Source organism: Falco naumanni, chromosome 4, assembly GCF_017639655.2.
Source record: "Falco naumanni isolate bFalNau1 chromosome 4, bFalNau1.pat, whole genome shotgun sequence".
NCBI classification, from domain to species: Eukaryota; Metazoa; Chordata; class Aves; order Falconiformes; family Falconidae; genus Falco; species Falco naumanni.
This window is the reverse complement of record NC_054057.1, coordinates 84,856,556-84,871,344: the sequence shown is the minus strand read 5'-3', so window position 1 is coordinate 84,871,344 and position 14,789 is coordinate 84,856,556. Positions and strand designations below refer to the sequence as shown.

General features: G+C 53.0%; 2 protein-coding genes across 5 annotated transcripts in view; one reads left to right on the top strand and one right to left on the bottom strand.

Moving 5' to 3' along the window:
* The first annotated feature begins 1,000 nt into the window (after positions 1–1,000).
* Positions 1,001–6,091, top strand: TNFRSF13B (TNF receptor superfamily member 13B). The gene is made up of 4 exons (XM_040592375.1): positions 1,001–1,139; positions 2,391–2,507; positions 3,138–3,389; positions 4,797–6,091. The coding sequence occupies exons 1-4, from the start codon at positions 1,001–1,003 to the stop codon at positions 5,069–5,071; spliced, it is 783 nt and encodes a 260-aa protein (XP_040448309.1). The 3' UTR covers positions 5,072–6,091.
* Positions 6,092–12,052: 5,961 nt separating this feature from the next.
* The window catches only part of USP22 (ubiquitin specific peptidase 22), a 110,832-nt gene continuing 108,095 nt past the window's right edge, over positions 12,053–14,789 (bottom strand). For all 4 annotated transcript variants that reach the window (XM_040593596.1, XM_040593595.1, XM_040593593.1 and 1 more), the window contains 2 exons: positions 14,540–14,689; positions 12,053–12,671 (listed from right to left, as the gene is read on the bottom strand). In XM_040593596.1, coding sequence (XP_040449530.1) covers positions 12,629–12,671; positions 14,540–14,689 — 193 coding nt within the window. In that variant the 3' untranslated portion in view covers positions 12,053–12,628. The remainder of the gene's footprint in view (positions 12,672–14,539; positions 14,690–14,789) is intronic.

The following is a 14,789-nucleotide window of genomic DNA, read 5'->3' as shown; positions in this document are numbered from 1 at the left end:
CGAGGCCAGCGCCATGCTGCAGCATCGAGGAGCTTTAAACCTTTTGGGCCCCATCAGCATCAGCGTCATCCACTCGTGCAGGAAACAGCTGCGGCTCCCCAGTACGGCTCCGCAGAGGGATGTGGTTGCCCACGAGCCCTCTCAGTCAGCAAATGGCACATTTCCACCACGGCCACCCTGGTGCTGGGTTAGTGCTTCCTGCAGTTGCTCAATCTTGCTTGCTGCAGACCCCATGCACGGCATGGCACGGCACGGGATGCCGGCAGGCACTGCTGAGCAGTGGGGCATTAGCAGGGACCGACAGTGGCACTCAGGTTGTCTCCAAGGCCAAACTCTGCAGTGGCACAGGTGAGGCTGCAGGCAGAGACATGTGACAAATAGCTCTTTGCAGGGACAAGAGCACGTCCCTCTCCAGGCATCCCAGCTGGCGCGGGTGAAACCAGCGCTTAAAGCTCCCCCAGAGAGATGTCCCTCCTGCTGCTCAGGGGAGATTTACACATCAAAATCGGGTTTCATTATGATGACAGGACACCAGAGAGAGATGTCAGAAATTACACACAGGAGGGCATGCACTGCCCTGATGTCACAGATGAATTCAGAAGTTTCCAGAATTCAAAATTGTTTCAGAAGATGTTCCCAGTAGTCATTCTGGTCGTGTTTCTGTTATTTTCAGAAAAGCATGTAAAGACAGGAACGGCTCCCACTGCTCTTACCCCTGCGGGCAGATGCATGTGTCCCCAGACCCACAGGGCACAGCACAGGACCACCTGTAAGCCCCTGGGACTGGCACAGGACACGCTCCTGGAGGGTTATAATTTGAAGAGCTTGCCAAGCCTGAAGCAGGTTTGGCCATAGGCTCCTGCCCACGGCTAGGACCAGAGAGGTGGGGCACAGGCGGGTGTCCCCCTGGCAGGGGTCCCAGCCCTAGCGAAGGGACGGGGTGCCACAGGGCAGCCCGGTGATGGCCACCCCATATCCACTGGCCTCTCATTCTGCAGCCATGGATGGGACACACGTCGGGCGGGATGCCATGAACAACTGCACCGACCAGCAGTACTGGGACACCCTCGTTTGCCAGTGCATCCCCTGCAGCCTTGTATGCGGCCGGCCCACAGTGAGGAGGTGTGCTGCGCTGTGCGGTGAGTGCTGGGCACCCGGCTGCGGGGCTGCCCTTGGGCTGCGCGCCAAGCGATGGGGCCAAGCTGGGAAGGGGGATCAGGCGCTGGGATGAACTACAAGGCAGGCTCCGAGCCAGCTCAGCTTAACAGAGCTCTGAGCCAAAAACGCCGGAGAACGTGAGAGCTTCCCAGCGGTGTCTGGCAACAGCTCAGCACGGACCAGGATCCAGTTGCCCACACAGAATCATAGAAGCATTTAGGCTGGAAAAGACCTTTGAGATCACCAAGTCCAACCATTAACCCAACACTGCCGAGTCCATCACCAAACTGTGTCCCTAAGCACCGCATTATGCATTTTTTAAACACCTCCAGGGATGGTGACTCCACACCCCCCCCGGGCAGCCTGTGCCAGTGCTTGATGCACATCTCTGCACTGCTCCTTTTGGGGGTCACTGGGAGCCTTCCCAGAGCTGCACCAACACTCATATCCCCCCAGCAGTGACACCCCACCCTCCAAAGGCCATGCCTTGAGATACAGCAGGTTCAGTCGATGTGGATAATGACAAACTCAAGCTGTAGCTTTGCACGGCTGTACCTGTGAGCCCTGTGTGGGGCAGGCATCAAGGTGTAGTGGTAACAGGTCAGGAGGAGAAGAGACACGATGTACTTTGCACCCAAAGCCTGTACACAGCCCTGTGCATGGCCCCTTCCCTCCCCATCGAGCCGCTGTCTGGGACCGTTGCACCCTGTCCCAGGGCACAGGGGACCCAGCCCTGCACCGCAGCTGCATGCAGTGACAAGTCACGCCTCCCTGTTGAGGAGAGGAGATGCCATCCCCGGAGTGCTGAGCCAGTGCTCGGGCAGGTTTTGGTGTGTCCCAAGAACCCGCGCAAACTGCAGGGCAGCGGCAGCTCTAAGAGCAGCAACCCGGAGCTCCGTGCCACAGGTGGGTACAGCTGCATACGTCTGGCTGCGCATCGTCCCCTCCTCGCCTTTCCCCAGCATTCCTCATAGAGCCAAACACCACCTCAAAACCTGCGGATCTGTCACCCTGCCAGCGCTGGGGCCGCTGTCAGCACTCACAGCAGCGTGCAGGTCTCACCCGGCGCCCGTTGGAGCTGCGACCTTGTTCGGAGCAGCCGCGGGCTCGTCCTCGCACAAACCCAGGTGCCCGGGGTGGTGGGAGGCCCGTGGTGTGGGAGCCTTGTGCTCAACTGACAGGGGAGGAGGACGTGCTCAGGGCACCGCGTTCACCTCGCTCCCCTCCCGCAGAGTCCATGGACTGCAACAGGAAAGCCGGCTTCTACTATGACAAGCTCCTGAACAACTGCATCAACTGCACCATGGTCTGCGGGCAGCACCCAAAGCAGTGTGCCCCGTCCTGCGAAGGTAAGGCTGCGCCTGGGGGCAGGTGGAGCCGGGATGTGGGGCAGGACCCCCGGGGCTGGGCTGGAGGAGGGGCCAGGTTATGGGACCGAGGCGAGGGAAGGGGCAGCAAATCCTCTCTGCTTTGTCCTGGGGGGTTGCGATCTCGTGCTGCCGTTTCACTGGGACCAGGGAAGAGCAAACCAGGCCCCCCCGTCCCTCTCACGTCTTCTCCATCACGGGGCGTGTTTCCCCTTCTGCGTGTCAGTGACTTGCACACCCGTCCCTCGCCCCACCAGCCGGGGCAGGGTCGGCCGTTGCAGTTTCCCACTTTGCTGAGTCGCCTCCAGCCCTCGGGGCAGGGGGATGGAAGCAGGAGGGTTCTCCCTGCCATCCACAAGTCCCACACTGGGGTTGAGATGCGATCACTGGAGAGGAGAAGGGAGGAGGGTGGGAATGGGATGTGGGGAGGGTTCTCGTCAACCTCGGCACAGGAAAGAAACGCAAGCAAGCGGAGGCGATGCATAGCTGCTTGCAAATTCTTTCCAAGCAGAGCGCACAAGTGCTATTAGCACTTCCCTTATCACAAATTCAGTAGCGTGAAGCACGTACCTGAAGGGTTTCTAAGCACACCCCTCTCTGCCTGCCCCACAGCGGGTGCCCTGGGGGCCACCCCTGCTCCGCCGGCCACCCTGGTCACGGCCTCGCCACCAGTGGCTGTGCTGGAGCCGAAGTCGTGCATGGAGCAGGAGCCGTGGCTGGTGGTGTACCTGCTGCTGGGCCTCTGCCTCTGTGCCCTCGTCTGCTTCCTGCTCCTGGGCTGGACCCACCTGCGCAGGAAGGGAGAGGTGGTCTCCTGCCAAGCCAGCGCGGGGACCTGCCACCGCAGGGAGGACTCCTCCAAAGGTGAGTGCTGGGAGGACTGGGGGAGGATGGGGAGCGTGTGGTGGACAGGCTCCCAGGTACGGCTGGGACGGACATAAAGCAGGGCCAGCTCACAAGGGTAGGGAGGAAAAGTAAAGCTGGTGACATGCTGTGCGGTTCAGTCTGAGCCTGGAAGAGGGGCAGGACTGGGCTCCTGTGCCCCGGTTCTCCGCCGTAACCCCCGCCTCGGTCACTCTGCAAAGCCACAGGCACAGCTTCCCCCTGCCATGCAGGGGCTGGAGCAGCAGCATCAACACCAGCTCTCCAGTCTCCAGCCCCAGGCTGAGGGGCAGCCCAGCCGCAGGCAGGGGAGTTGCAAAAAGCCGATCCTCTTCCAAAATGCACCACAGGCCCCAGGGCTTCCACGGCAACTGCAGCAACTGGGGCTGCACTGGGGCAAGCTGCTGCCTGGCGAGAAGCCCGGTACCACTAGCTACTTGCTCCTTCAAATGGGCAAAGGATGCAGCTGGGCAGCTGAATTCCCTTGCAGGATCAAACACCAGAGTTTTAGCTCGGGAGCCAGAGGGGCTTTGCAAGTCTTTCCTCCTTAGCGCAAAGACAGGGAAAGGATAACATGGAGTAAGCCAACATAGAGATGTTTGTATTCTCCCTCCTCCTCTCCTCCCCTGCCTTTACAAAAACAATTGTCTACTTACCTATTTATGCATACACGTAGATGTTCACATATGTGCACCTCAGAGCCAGTCACACTGGATGTCAAAAATCACAGAGAGAAAGCCCATGAGCTGGTGTGTCACTTGGAGCCACTCTCCAGCAGAACGGTAATTCAAGCCATTCCTGTCTGCTGTGGCCAAAGGACACGGTGGCATTGAATGCTTGCTTTTAAGAGAAGCTGCCAGGTTCAAAGAGATTTACTGTGTCCTCTTTAATACTCCTAGTCTAACCTTGCTTCTCGGGCCTCAGATGACACAGCTGAGCCCTTCACAGCCAGCGTCCAGCCTGCGGAGTGCTGTGGGTCCTGCGGGCAGCCAGCCTGCCACGCTGTGCTGACTGCAGCTCTGGAGCCTCACACCACGCTGCGCCATCACATTTGCGTGTGCTACAAAAGTAGTGTTTAATTAGAAGATAATTTACATATAAGGTTATAAATATTGTAATTTCTTTAGTGCTAAACCTCCAGCATCCCTGTTCAAGGCGCTTCCCAGTTTCCCCCTCAGCTCTCTCCTGGCAGGACTGAGTGCGAGCGTGTAGGCAATGCATTACATACAACACAGAGTGCCGGGGGCTTTATCAAAGAGGTGGGAGGGGGGTGTCCTCTCCCATTCCAGGAGCAGCTCTTTATAGGCTCTTGTGTAGCAGTACAGAGCATTTCTTTTGTAAAAGGTACTCCTAAAACCCCTTAAGCTAATACACATAGTTTACTTACAGATCATCTGGTGGAAGCAGGCAGTGTTGGTGATGGATCCACTGGCAGCAGGGTCCCAGAGCCAATGGAAACCTGTGGCTTCTGCTTCCCTGGACATGGCTCCGCTGTACAAGAGACCAAACCATGCCACGGCACCTCCTATCACATAGGGGAAAGAGCTGCTCCCTCTCACACCGGGATATGCAGCATGGGAAGTGCTGGGGCCGTTCCCAGCCCTGACGATGGTCACTTCAAAATCATATGTTCTCCTTCACAAGAAAAGACGCCCATGGCATGACTGCAGCGAATGTTCCTGCACAGGATCAGAAAGGAGGGATGCTCCCTCTGCCCCCAAAACACAGCTGCTTCACCCTCCGTTCCCAGTGACTGTAACAGCTTCTACCAGGACCAGTGGACCTGGCCCAGCCTTTGCCCAGGGCTGTAGGCTACAGACAGTGCTGTTTAATTTGAATCAGGAAAAGAAATTCTCATTATTCTTGTGCACTCCCAGTGATAGAAGTTGCTTCCCATTTAGCAGTATCTTCATCCTCCGCCTTGACCTCTGCAGACCCCTCTGTGCATCCCCGTCATTGGGAGCGATGTCTTGCAGGGGCTTTTCATCCTGGTTCCACCATCAGCATCACTTTGTCTCTGCAAAGGGTGTTGATGCAGAGCCAGGACCAGACTGTGGTGTCCACCAGTCCCCATGGAGAGCACACCTTTCCCTGCTCGAAAACTCTACCGTGTAACAGAAGCCATTTACAAGCAGAGCTATAAGAATCTCAAACATGGACTCAGACCCAAGGACTTACTCACAGAGGTTATAATGACCACTGAATGCCACTGCGGTATTCTCAAGTGTGGCGTGTTTTCTGACTTTAACAGAAATTTCTTCACAGGACAGACTATTTGGGAAGACACTATGTGGAAAGCTCCGCTGCCAGCTTGGGAGGGCAGGAGATGTTACGTGTGATGGCGAGGCTTGGCCTTGTGGCAGGACATGATGCTGCATGGGAGGCGCTGGGACAGGCACCAAAATCCCCAGTGGAAGCGAGTTTAATGCAAAGACTCACCCAAGGCTGAGAACTTTCTAAAAGACTGAATTTATGTATGTCTGGTCTAGGTTACCCAAAAAAGCTGGTAAAAGTGATGAACCAGCTAGAGACAGAGCTGCTTTAAGGGAAGATTTTTATCAGCCCTGGCTTTGAAAGCTACTATGGAAAAATATGGGTTTCAACATGTAACCTGAAGTTCTCATTTCCACTAAAGGAGAGTGTAGGAATTTTTTGCTTGGTGAGAAGCCACTCCTGGTAGGAGCTCATCCCCTCCAATTTCTCAAACTAGAGCTTCAAACTTTGAAGAATAAACATGAGTCAAAATATGCAGAAATTGGTGCTGGGAGACAGCAGGAGAAAGCATGAGCAGATAGTTACAACAGACTGTCCCCTTCATATTATGTATTTCTTTAAATGTCAACATATTCTTACCACTACAGAAGGCACCACTTGAGGGGGACCGTGACAATGGTGCCATGAGTGATGTCCGGCCACCAAGCAGAAAGGTCTGAACGTCCCCATTAGAATAAGAAAGTGCAAGAGGTGGTTTAAGGTGAGGACTAAGAGCTCATGCGTTGGTCCAATAGCTGGCGCATGGGCCAAAGCTTTGCCATCTTGAGTTGCTCCAGGAGCCAACCTGACAGTTCTCCAGCCCGTTATCCGTGTGCGTTGCCTCTCATCTCCTCCCTCTCTTTAGCAAAGTCCCACTCCGACAGCAGCCCAGGGGGTGGGTTTGCATTGTGCTGCATTTGCATCCGAGGGGAGAAAATGGGCATTTGCAAAATGCAAATCTTGTTTTACTCAGGTGGGCGTCCTGAACACAACGGGTGACCCTGAAGGCCACCGGCTCACAGCGCGATGGGGAGAGCAAGGGCCTACCCGTGTGCATGGAGAGCAACCGGCAGCACCCCGGCCACGAGCTGGGCCTGCCCCCGCGGGCCCCCCCCCCCCCCCCCCGCCACCTCCACCCCCTCAGTCCGTGAGCCCCACGGCCTCCTGCACTCACCCTCCCTGCCTCCTGCTCCCTCAGCCTGAAGACCCTTTTGGCGTCTCCCCTCACGCAGCCTCCCCCTCCCCAACACCATCTCCCATGGCCTTAGCTCCTGCCCTTCCCTCCTGGGGACTCTGCTCCCCGGCCGCCTGCCCCACCGCCCCCCACACCACAGCCCCAGGCCCTGGGGCATCCCCGCTCCCCAAAGCTCCGAAGCCTTTCAGCCCCACGCGCCGCCTTGGCCTACGCTCACACAGAGCCCCCAGCTCTCCCTCAGCCTCTGCCCCCGCTCAGCCCCGGCTGGGCACCTTCACACAGGCTAATCTGCAGCTTCTCCCAGCCTCTTGCCTTCCCTTCTAGCTCAGCCTTACTCCTCCTTGCCCTCCCACCACCTTTTGGCATCTCGTCTTGCTCTGCCTTTCATCTCCCACACCCTTCGGTCTCCCCAAGAGCCCTCGCTTGTGTTCTTGCTCACCCTCTGCTCCTGCTCACCCTCGCGCTCCTCCTCGGCCTCCCCCAGCCCTGCCCCTGCTCTCCCTCAGGCTCCTCTTGGCGCTGACCCTTGCCAAGCCTCTTGGTCTGTCCTTCAGCTCCGCTCCTGCCCTCTGCCCCGCTCCCCCTCTGCCTCCTGCACCCTGATGTCCTCCACTCCCACCACACCTCCCCAGCAGCGTGACCCCCCGCTCAGGCTGGGCCCCCCCACCCCTGGAAGAGCTGGCTTTGCCCCTTCTGCTTCCCCTCCCCACAGCCTTCCCGGGCAAATCACAGAAGGGTTTGGGCTGAAGGGACCTTAAAGACCACCTAGTTCCACCCCCCCACAGTGGGCAGGGACCCCTCCCCCCAGCCCAGGGTGCCCCCAGCCCCGTCCAGCCTGGCCCTGAGCCCTGCCAGGGATGGGGCACCCACAGCTGCTCTGGGCAGCCTGGGCCAGCGCCTCGCCGCTCTCACAGGGAAGGATTTCTTCCTGATAGCTGATCTAAATCTGCCCTCTTTCAGCTTAAAGCCATCACCCCTTGTCCTGTCACTGCATGCCCCTGTCCAAAGCCCCTCCCCAGCTTTCCTGTGGGCCCCTTCAGGCCCTGGAAGCTGCTGTGAGGTCCCCCCGGAGCCTGCTCTTCTCCAGGCTGAACAGCCCCGACTCTGTCAGCCTGTGTCCACAGGAGAGGTGCCCCAGCCCTCTGAGCATCTCCATGGCCGCCTCTGGGCTCGCTCCAGCAGGTCCGTGTCCTCCTTACGTTGGTGCCCTGGAGCCGGATACAGTGCTAGGGTGAAGGGGGTCTGCACTTACCCTGAGGCAGCACCAGCAGGTCCCCCAGGCACCAGGGCTGGGAAAGTCCCCAGCCCCTCTGCCCCAGCCCTTCCCAGCAAGGACAGGGCTCCAGGAGAAGCAAAACCCTCACGAGCAGCCACGGTGCCTCGTCACGCTGCCCCTTCCCAGCACAGAGCTCCTGCGGGCAGCACTGGGGACGCACAGCTTCAGCCCAGCTCCAGCACCCTGTGAACATTCATGTGTCACCTCCGGGGACAGGCGCTTGTCACCCACGGGAGCCCACGGCCACGCTATGGGGCCCAGTGCAAGGAGATTCAGAACCTTATTTAAAAATAGGATAGAAATAACTGAACACATGCCACCAGCTTTGCACTCAGGGCATCTCCTGAGGACCAAGAGGCATCAACTATTCAAACGAGAAAGCTTTTAGGAATGCTCCAGTTGGGCTGGGGCTGTCTCTCTCATCACCATGTGGGCTGGTGCCCCAGAAACGGGGCAAAACACTCATCAGAAGCCAAGTCCTTCTCTCCAGCCTCCATACGGCAGAGGGGAGCATTCCTCACCCTCACAGATACTCCCTGGAGGAGGGGAGGGCACATGACCACTGTTAGCAGCGTATAAAAGGTAACATGGAGCAACTCGAACAAATCAGCAGTGAGAATAATATATAGGGTCCCAGCTGCAACCCGTAGGTGCTGGAGAACCAAGAGGAATCGATGGTTTTGGTATGGCATTTGCAGCCACTGGCCAACAGCTCTGCAGAAGCGTAGCTGGGAACATCGCTGAGTGTTAGAGGGACATTGTGACTCTGGGGCACAAGCACTCACAGCTGGCCCGAGTTAAACTACAGGGCATTAAGGGCACAGATTTTGAGCAAAAGCATCCACCTGGGGGTTTTACCCATTCTCCCATTTCTGCTTTTGCTCAGGTTTTCATTAGGCGCCAGCATCAAGTAAAGCTTCATCTCTAGTCTAGTGGCTGAGGGACAAGAAAATATTACACCTAAACCCACTGTCTAGCTATTTTTGTGCCCCAGGTAGAGCTGGGCTCATTGCTGCTAGATAGCAGAACACACACTCCAACGCGAGCCGGCGTCGCACCACTCTCATTTCAGCCATTCCTGCAGATGCTTCCTCACAGCAGACGAAGCTGTGCCAACAGAAATCTAAACCTCAGAATAAACAAGTCACCCCCAAACCGCTCCCCAAAATGAAGAGGGTCAGCAGCTGAGGCAGCACAGTCACTGCTGGCGGAGGAGGCAGCCTCTCGCTGTCTGCCAGCACGAGGGAGGCACAACTTCACCACCAGCCATTCGTTAGCACCTCGCTGCGCAGCCAGGCGTTTTGCAGTCGGCGCTTTCCTAAAGGCAACATTAAGACAGTTCTGCGCAGGAGAAACCTCCCGGTTCTGCAGGGAATAAACCCTGCGGACAAGCTGCACGGCTGCTTCTGAAGAGATGAGGGCTGAGAGAAGGCTGTTTGAGAAGCAGCAGCATGAGGGATAGCGGTGCTCGTGTGACAGCAGCTGCTCTCCCATCTTTAGAGGAAGAAGGAAAATGCTCTCTCCTCCTCTAGCAACCTGTGCCGGTTTACTGTGGCTGGAAATAGCAGCACGCCTGGTATGATTCAGGGAGGCACACGGGGTGGGATGGCAGGGGGAAGAACAGAGTAAGACCTTTTAATACACCAGGAATTCTGCTTTTGAAACCAGTAGCAGAGCACTGAAATCTCCCACCAAAAGCCATCTGCACCAGTGCAGTTGCACAGAGCACAGCCCTCTTCACCAGCTTCAGATGGGTGGGGGGGACGACATATCCCCTCCTCCTCCACTCTACTGCTTTCAGACCCATATGCATAAAAAATGGGCTTGGATTCTTAATTTTTAACTGTTATATGATTGGTCGTTGGAGCTGAAGCACCAAATGGAGAAGATGCTTTATGGAGATGAGGGTATAACCCCTTGCCTTCCCACACACATTTTGGAGGAACATAGGAGATGTACCAGCGCCCGGACTCCTCTGCTCCCATTTCCCCCACCCAGATGGCTGGCCTCAGCCCTAAACGATTTGTTTCTAAAGGATTAACAAAGCAGACTGCATTAGCTTCGGTGCTAGTGGAAAACAGAATTCATTTGTTCAGGCTCCGGCATCCAAAAGCAGCAGCCCAAGGCTCAGCCCTCAGCACCACAAAGCAAAGGCATCGTGCCACCGCCAAAGCCATCTGCCGCGCGGTGGCAGTCCTCCTCCGGCAGCAGGACACGGTGGGGACGCCAACTGCAGCAGCCCTGGGGATAATAAACGCCTGATTCTTGTCTTCCTCTGCAAGCTCGCTGCATTATTAAAAGGTAGCAGAAAGCGTTGTCAAGCATCTGCACCATACCGTGCCGGTTCGGGGAGGGAGGGGGCCCCTTCCCGCGTGTGCACCGTGCATCTGCAGTTTGCCAGCCATTTTTCACTGGTGACAAGAATGCTCAGGTTAAATCTTGCAGCACCCAATTACAACTGAAAATTATTTCAAGCATGACAATGGGGAAAGACAGGTTACAAAACCTGAGTACGCCATCACCTCTGCAGAGCTCGGGCTGCCTAGGTAACTCCCACACGCATTTTCTATGTCTGATTTGATATTCAAGGTGCTTCAATTAGCTGTCCCTTCTTCCTTCCCTATTGCAAACTGTCATAGAAACCTCCTGATGTACAGAACTGCCTTTTAATTTTCCAGTTTGTGTACAAAGCAAATGCAATTCCACTGCCTTTTTGTTCAGCTGCTCTCGTAAGATGCTTATTTAAAAAGCAAACAAACTCCTTTCCCTTATGTTCCTCCTATTGCTTCTCTTTCAGACCATTTTCCACCTCTGTCTCGGGCAGGCTAGACAGCTGTAACTCGTTACTAGCACAGAATCTAAAAGGTTAAACCCATCCACATTTTTAACCACACTGGTAAAGTCAAAGAATGGCTGTCTGGATGCATACACTGAGCTTAATGACCTTTTTGGTGTGACTCTTGCACCAATTTACACTGTGCCCAACTCTTACGCATAGCTCTCTGCAGGTTCCAGTAAGGAGGGGAAAACAAAGCTGGTTTTGCTCTTTTCAGCTCTCTGTTCTGAATGGTTTCTCTCACAGGCTGCAATTCAATCCACAGCCCGGCCTCCCGAGAGCAAGACACCGCACACAAGCGGTTGCTGCTGGTGTCTGGACAAGCCACCAAAGCCACAGAGGGGGAGAAAAGGAGCAAAACTGCGTTTGTGACAAAGCAAGAATAAGCTGGTGCACTAACTGCTGCAAGCTAAGGACACCGATATGGAGGCTGTTGATTCTGCAAGGAGGAGGAGAGCGTGTGAGGAGTTAATCCATGTGGGAGGATACAAGGAACCAATACCAGCCTAGCACATACCAGGAAAATGTGTTGTTTACTTAAAACCCGAGTGCACTGCAGAAGTGCTCAATAGCAGCAGATCCACCGCTCAATGCTGCCCCCAGCAGCAACCGTTTCTAACAGATGGTACATTTGTCAATGCCGAGGTTCTCTCAAGTGTCATACACACGCCTTCGGAAGGCTGCAGGGGGGGAAAAAACCAACCAAACCAAAAGCAGCAACAAGAAAACAAGCAGTTTTGAGAAAATTCAAACTTATTCACAAGGTTTAAAAAAAGAACCAAGACCACTCTTACAGTATAAACACGCCAATTCATTAATTTTTACTGATGGTTGCATTTATGAATTTCATTCTCGTGAAAAAAGGGAATAAAAGGAAAAAAATTAAGAAAATAGCTATTTATAGAAAACAAAACAAAAAAGGGCTCAAACAGAAAAGAATCTGTGCCGATGCTTTTGATGAGCAGTCCGATGGCATTAACCATTACCTGTGCAAGCAGGCATGCTTGAAAACCTTTCTTAGTACTGTAGCTTCAGTTCCGCAATCCAGGATTTCTTTTACGGTTGTTGGAAAAAAAAGAGCCTAATAGTTTCATACTGTATTTATTTAATAACTAAAATTCACAAATAAAAAGATACTTGCAAAGTCCTTTAGTTGTGTCATCCCCTCCTCCTCCTCCACTCTACTGCTTTCAGACCCATATGCATAAAAAATGGGCTTGGATTTTTAATTTTTAACTGTTATATGATTGGTCGTTGGAGCTGAAGCACCAAATGGAGAAGATGCTTTATGGAGATGAGGGTATAACCCCTTGCCTTCCCACACACATTTTGGAGGAACATAGGAGATGTACCAGCGCCCGGACTCCTCTGCTCCCATTTCCCCCACCCAGAGCATTCCTTTCATTTTATATTTCCTCTGTTAAGTGACTGACTGTAGCCTCTTTTTTTCCCCCCTTTCTGTCCTTGCGGGACTGCATACACGTCGAACATTGTTCATTTCTTACTCCGCCAGGCTTTGAGTCAGTGTCAAGTAGGTCCTGTTTCAGCTCAGTGCTAGTTGTTTTTTAATGGGTCTTTTCATTTCAGGTAGGTTTGTGTGTCGATTCAGAAGGCTTGCTTATTTTCTTCCTTGTTTATATCTGACAAGCTGCTGGATAAGGCTATTCATACTCCAGGAACTGTTTGTGATAGAACAGCAAATATCTGCAAGAAAGAGGTACAGCTTCAGTGTTCTGCTACATGTCAGAGCAAATTAGTATTTCTATTGATGCGATCATAAAAAATGAGAACTATTAATTTCGGTTTTCTTTTAAATTGGAAGGAATTCCAGGGACATGCCAGTTCCCAACAGTAACCGTGGATGAGGAGGAGGGAAGCCAGCTCACATCGTTTTAACAGCAACTCAGGAAACAGAACAAGTGTACATCAAGCAGCCAAACCCTCTTGTGGTACAATCCACTTCGAACCTGAAAGCTCCACAAGACTGGGCCATGTTGGTGCCCAGACAGGCAGTATTCATTTAACACTATCCTGACACAAAATACAAGAGGTGCTTTGAAGATGCAACTGTTGCTTTAGAGTGACATTACCAAAGCATCAGACACTTGGGATTATCGCACACTGCCTGCCATTTCCTGTTAACAGGAGCAAAACAAAGAATCAGGCATGTGGGTGAAGGCCCATGTGTCCCAATCAAATATCTAATGTCTCAATCTGTACTCAAATCTGGTGTTTTAATAGGATGAAATTCTTCCTGTCCTTAATTACCTTATGTGTGCTGCTACATAACAGAGCCCAGCCCTGAAGCAGCTATATGTCAGGGGAAGCAGACTCACGCCTGCGGACTCTTGCCACGCCATACACCCCGACACACTCACTGTGTGACTCTCCTTAGAACGCTTCAAAGCACTTTTGAGACTTTCCAATTACTATCTTTCCATCTCACGCCCTATGGAGCTTCCCCTACACAATGCAGATCTACTTAGTGTCAGCTTTTATCTGAACCAGGGAAAGTGGATCGGAGCTCAGACCAGCCTTTAATGACAGGGATGGGCACCAGTTGCAAAGTGTATCCTCTCCTCCTTGCCCATGGCAGTTTCTTCCACAGACATACCCTGTCCCAGGGCCAGAGCTAGCCACTTGTCACTGAAGAAACACAAATTCATTTTTCTGTTGACCTCAAAGCAGAAGTCACCTTGTCGTATCATTTAACACTAAAATTCGGCTATTACAAGACAGATTTTTTTTTTACTTCCTGGTTGAAGTTCAAGAAACGAAAAAAGGGGAAAAATCTGTTACAAAAATTACAAATTGAGCATCTGTGCCTACAGCAATACATGGAAATGTCAGGAAAAATTGAAACAACAATAAAGGCTTATCTTTCCAGTACCAAGCCCATAGTTGAAAATGCAAAACATGAAGACTTCAGATTACCAGTGACCTTACTCTCGAAACACGTATCAGTGCCCAATGCATCCCTCAGATGAGAACACAGAGATGCTTCCCTTGCAAGCTACTGCTCTGCACACCCAGTACTTGTCTATGCAAATACCTGAAGCTGTAACGTCACTCTGAAATCAGTTTAAAGCCAGGAGCTAAAAACCAGCTCCTATTCTACTCTTGCCTCCCATAAAACCTTACCACTCTGGTTCACAGTATTTTCTTAATGGCTTTTCTTCAAATCTTTTACTCTCACAGTAATCCAAAGGTTTTGCAGACAGCCTGGATTGTGTCACGGAGGTAAATACTGCTCCTCCACTGGATGATCATACCCCTTTGGTTTTCAGAATCCCTTCCATTAGCAAGCAAGAATTTGGAAATGAGCACCAGCTACAGACACTGCAGAGTCAAGTGATGTCCCTTGTCCTTCCCCTCTCCCTCTTCTTCCTTCAACAAATCCTGGATAGTAACACAACATTCTGAAGCACTAATATATACACAGAGGCATTAGATAGCCAAAGAGAGAAATATTAAGCCTTCTCTATGATGAAAGGGTCTTTTAACTGAAAGGAAGGAAACCCCAATAAAGGTCAAAGTTTCCCTTCCTTTCCCCTTTCCAGTTCACAACTTACCCTTCACTGTCTAGCACATCCTTAATGCTAGCCTTGGTGATAATGGCATCATCACACTTGAACCACTGGTCCTTGTGCTGCCGGATGAAGCTGGTATAGTGCCCACTCTCCAAGGTTCCCTGGTGATTAACTACTGCAAACAAGGAATACCTGGTACAGAGAAGAGTTAATAAGTGGATCAAAAGCAGAAAAACAACGGACATTTTAGACAGAAGCCTGTGTTCATAAACACGTATAGCAATAAACCACC

Coding starts and splice junctions, on each gene's coding strand:
- TNFRSF13B (XM_040592375.1), top strand. CDS start 1,001: ATGGATGGGACACACGTCGGGCGGGATGCCATGAACAACTGCACCGAC. Junction 2,508..3,137: donor GTGTGCCCCGTCCTGCGAAG/GTAAGGCTGCGC, acceptor CCTGCCCCACAG/CGGGTGCCCTGGGGGCCACC. Junction 3,390..4,796: donor CAGGGAGGACTCCTCCAAAG/GTGAGTGCTGGG, acceptor GTTTACTTACAG/ATCATCTGGTGGAAGCAGGC.